This window comes from Tachysurus fulvidraco, chromosome 17 (genome assembly GCF_022655615.1).
Source record: "Tachysurus fulvidraco isolate hzauxx_2018 chromosome 17, HZAU_PFXX_2.0, whole genome shotgun sequence".
In the NCBI taxonomy this organism is placed as follows: domain Eukaryota; kingdom Metazoa; phylum Chordata; class Actinopteri; order Siluriformes; family Bagridae; genus Tachysurus; species Tachysurus fulvidraco.
Window position 1 is genome coordinate 19,141,419 of NC_062534.1, and position 4,515 is coordinate 19,145,933.

General features: G+C 37.9%; 1 protein-coding gene across 1 annotated transcript; it reads right to left on the reverse strand.

Annotated features, from left to right (window-relative positions):
• Positions 1 to 3,306: 3,306 nt before the first annotated feature.
• cart2 (cocaine- and amphetamine-regulated transcript 2) lies at positions 3,307 to 4,243 on the reverse strand. Its single transcript, XM_027135239.2, has 3 exons — positions 3,922 to 4,243; positions 3,707 to 3,790; positions 3,307 to 3,621 (listed from the first exon to the last, which is right to left on the reverse strand). The coding sequence occupies exons 1-3, from the start codon at positions 4,084 to 4,086 to the stop codon at positions 3,514 to 3,516; spliced, it is 357 nt and encodes a 118-aa protein (XP_026991040.1). The 5' UTR covers positions 4,087 to 4,243; the 3' UTR covers positions 3,307 to 3,513.
• Between the last annotated feature and the right edge of the window lie 272 nt (positions 4,244 to 4,515).

The following is a 4,515-nucleotide window of genomic DNA, read 5'->3' on the forward strand; positions in this document are numbered from 1 at the left end:
CATTAGTGAGCTTCTGTTTGTCCTTTTCTACTAGAGCTAACAAATTGTGGATGACAAGAACAGATAGACTACAATTATTAATCGTATACCAGTAAAGTGCACCTGAATGATCAGTGAATGCAGGCATGACACAGATATGTCAGAGTGCATCTTCTGTTGTTTGCCATGATTAATACTACTTTCTTCTGCTATAAATATGAACAAAAAACATGTATTGCTAAGCATACAAATAAAGGTTAATTTTTTTTGTATTCACACATTACAAACTACCAAAATTAATACTTTGTTTCAAGGCGATTACAGCTTCAAGACAGTATGTAGTTATTAATTATTTTCATGAATAAATTAAAAAAAATCTAAAAATTATTTTTTTAGAGCATTGTTCAGCTCTAATTCCTCTGGCTGACACACAATTTAAAAAATCCACATTTTGAATAAGATTTAAGTCAATATATTAGCTGTGCCATGGAAGGTCTTGTTGAGCAATTTTGGCTGTGTGGTATATAAATAATGTGGATAATAACTGAATCCATTAAGCTGATTGAGCAGAATCTGTGTGACAGAGGAAGCTTGTGTTAACAAAGCCCCATTGAGTAGATAGGGGTGTGTATTCTGGTTGTTAAGGGGCAGCTGTTGTCAGCACAAGACTCTGCCAGGTGCTGCCACTACCACTGTGGTGTACTGAAAATTGATTTTGGAGTTGGAACCATGAACAGATATGCAGATATAGCTGAAAAGGCATTGAGAAGAGGGCTACGCACACGGCCCTGTGGAGCACCAGTGTTGTATGTGAGTGAGTATGAAGAGTGGGGGAGGTGTGGTTGTCAAGCCTAATAGGCTACGGTCTGTTCTGGTCTGTTACGGTCTGTAATAATGGAGATGTTGGAGAACTTGGAAATTTCCTTGGATGGGTTGATAGTGTTAAACGCTGAACTGAAATCAGTGAACAGCATCTTAGGAGTTGCTATTATCCAGATGAGTAAGGGCAGCATGGAGTGCCATAGTGATGGCATCCTCTGCTGACCTGTTGGGTTGGTAGACAAACTGATAGTGATCTAAATCAGCTTCTCTTTCTCACTTGGAAAAAATGGGGGTTAGGGCAGCAGGATAGAAGTCACTGAGAAACATGAAGTGATTGACCACGGCTTGGGTTAGAGCCAGACTGAAAATGAAGAACCCATCCATCTGCTCTGCACAGGCCCTGTTCCCTCTGCCAGCAGCTTTGCATACATTCACTCTCAGGGTGGAGCACACATCACTGAGGAAAAGTGTGAGTGGCAAGTCAAATAATGAGAGCTCTGCTTTGATGGTAGAATCTATGTTTCATTGGTCACAGTAGGAATAGTCAGTGTTGAGCTCTTCAGCAATGTTGATTGGGAAGTATTGCTAGGCTTGTAATAATAAGTCCTAGAAACGATGTGTAATGCCAAAGTCACATTTGCACCAAAAATAGCCCCAAATATGCATGCACCCTTCACCATTCTTCACTGTGCATATGCTGTTTTTAGTCTCATACACAGAGCCTGACATAATGTCACAGAAGACATTATGTGTGTAAACTTGGGGTGGATATATGGACTGGACATAAATTAAATCATTTAAAAAGTGTCTAAATACTCATAGTATAGAAGTTGTTGTTTATATGGTGCAGTTGATTTTCCCTAGAGGCAAGAACTCAACTCTGTCTCTCTCTCTTCACATCAGACCTTTATTTTCCCAGTATTCTAATAATAGCATTTAAAAGGTTATTTTGAGCATATTTCTTCCTGTGATAACATGACAAAAAAAACCTCGTTGAAATCACTCAGGTTTATTAGAGGTAGTTTCCAAAGCAACGCATCTTAGTTGGCAGTGATTACAGAGATGAGTTTTGCTTACCACAATTGTAGACATAAAAGTTCACAAAAAAAGGGTTTGTGAAACACTCCAGTTAGTCTCACAAGTGATTTGATAAAGTTCTTTGCAAAACACTTCTTTTGGAAAAAGTCAGTTATCATTAGGTGAAAAGCAGGAAGAGGATTAATAATAAAAATAAATAAATATCAAGGCAGGAAACCAAATGGCTTTGACTTAGTAACTGGGCCATGGTTTTACAGCTCGAGTTATACATCTTGAAATTTTCATGTTGAAATATCTTACTCTTCTGGTTAACTATCGTTAGTAGCAAAATGTTAGCAGACAGATGTTGATTAAAATGTAAGGGAAACCCCAATTTGTTGCGAATTACCCCATTTTATCCTGGAAACTGTTGAATAATGTCTAAAGACAAACCTAATTGAAACACTTTAATGCGTATTCAATATGCATTTGCTGAGAATATTAGAAGTTTTTTGAAGTCATTATGAAACCTACAGTATATAGCCCTGGGACTTTTCTTTTCTTTTCATTGTAGATTCTCTTTGTTGTGTCTGATTAAAGCAGCACGATTCTATTTCACTGGCAAACGTGATCAACTTATTTACAAATACAGCAGCATTTTGCTCTTTAGTATCCTTCTTAATTTTTTTTCTTCTGGTTTATTTGACATACACATATATTAAGAGCTCTTATTTAACCCCAGACATAAATAATAAGTTCATGTACATGTTTAAGTGCAAGCATTATAGAGACAATACCATGTATAAAGTGTATTCATCATCCATATGCACAGTCAATATTTTACATGGGATATAACATACAAATCAGACTGCAGCATACTAAATAGTTAATGCTTACTATATCCTAGTTGGCTATGTTGGCTTGTTGTTCAAAGATGATATCTTTGTACAAAAATGTCTTAAGAAAATAGGTCACATTTTTTTTTCTTTACTGGTCAATCTATACTTTCAGAACACAATGATTCAGAAAAGAATCTAACCCAGTTATTTTGACACGTGTACACAATCTGAATGCTGGTAAAATTGACACGTTTGTGTGGCTTATGGGGTAAAATTTCCCCTGAAAATGTATGTGTCCAGGAAACAGAAACACAGAATACTGGTTTCTTCAAATATGTGAAACACACATAACAAAATCCCCAGAGTTACATTATAACTCATAGTGTTTGGATTTGATTCAGTAAACACTGGGCATTTTCTACATATCTACTCCATAACAATTACGTTTAAAAAAAGCTTTCAAGAATCTAAGTTATAATAGTCTGGGATTTATTTCATTCATTCCCTTTTACACCTAACTGGTCCATAAAAACCTTGAAGCGTCGTTATAAGCATTTGTGCATGCGTAACTTATAAATTCACATATTTATAATTACATTTTACACAATCTAATTAAGATATTGAAGTAACAGGTACACAAACTACTTTACAAAAGGAGGTACGGTGCACTTTAATACACAAACAAAGACATGTTACATATCCATGACATTATTATAGGCGTGCAGTGCATGAACGGATGAACAGGACTTTACACACACATCTCTTTAGCGTGTTCTTGCACTTAAAAAAATATCTATACAAATGAATTCAATACATTTGCGATACATCGATTGAGACGCTCAAAAACACTGCCTCTTCACAGACATTTCAGAAGGAAAAAGTTGCAAAAGGCTCCCCGCGGGCAGTCGCACATTTTACCAATTCTTGAGCCTTTGCGGATTGCGCACTGCTCTCCCACGTCGCACTGGAAAGATAAATCAGATAAATAAGCTTACATGTATCTTAACCGTTAATTGTAGTTGCAATAAATGTAAGGAATGTCCCATTACCATAGGAACCTGTCCAAATTTCTTCTCCCAAGGTGGAATTCTTTTCATCTGAAGCTTTTCCAGAACTTCATGGAGAGCCCCAAGCTGGTAAAAACATGTTTCAGAACATTAACTCAAATTTGATCATTGCAAACAGTAGTTCAATAAGATTTCACCCATTTACAAGATGGAGCAAAAAAAACTTTCAACGTGTGTTTCAGATTCGTGCAGCTCACCAGCTGTTTTTCGCTGGTCAGATTGGGGTCTTTTGGATAGAAGTCTCGGATGGCTCTTGTGTCTAGGTCCACTTCGGTGTCCTCGTTCTCCGCTCGCGCACAACTCCGCAGCACTAACAGCAGCAATAGCAGCAAAGCGCGCGGGGCGATAGTAGAGCTCTCCATGGTGCTGATCGAAATAAGTAATTTTTTTTTGGGACTAAAACGCGCGACGCTCAAATTAACACACCAAGGCTTGCGCCGGGCTTTTTATGCCCTCTGCTGTTTAACGGGAGTCGCCCCGCCTAGCGCGCTTATTTTTCCTTCGTACGTAAGCGAGAGCTCTCTTTGCGCAATGAGCTGTCATCGAATGCGTTAATAATACCTCCAGATTGGTGTGTGCACCCCATTCCTCCCCAAACCTCCCCTCCCTTCAACTTTCCCAAGGGCATATTCGTCAGTGAGTTTTATGATAGTTGCGCATGAGTGCAGAGAGATTAGAGCATCTAAATATGTATCCACTTGGTGTTTCTTTCACCTGGTTAAGATTTTGAGTGAGGATGAGTATATATCACTTATCAAGATAAACAATAAGTTATAGAGGGTTTTGCGCTG

Excerpts from the sequence above, each read along its gene's own strand:
- cart2 (XM_027135239.2), bottom strand. The coding sequence starts at position 4,086 with ATGGAGAGCTCTACTATCGCCCCGCGCGCTTTGCTGCTATTGCTGCTG. Across the intron at positions 3,791-3,921 it reads TGACCAGCGAAAAACAGCTG|CTTGGGGCTCTCCATGAAGT; the intron begins GTGAGCTGCACG and ends TGTTTTTACCAG. Across the intron at positions 3,622-3,706 it reads AATTTGGACAGGTTCCTATG|TGCGACGTGGGAGAGCAGTG; the intron begins GTAATGGGACAT and ends TTATCTTTCCAG.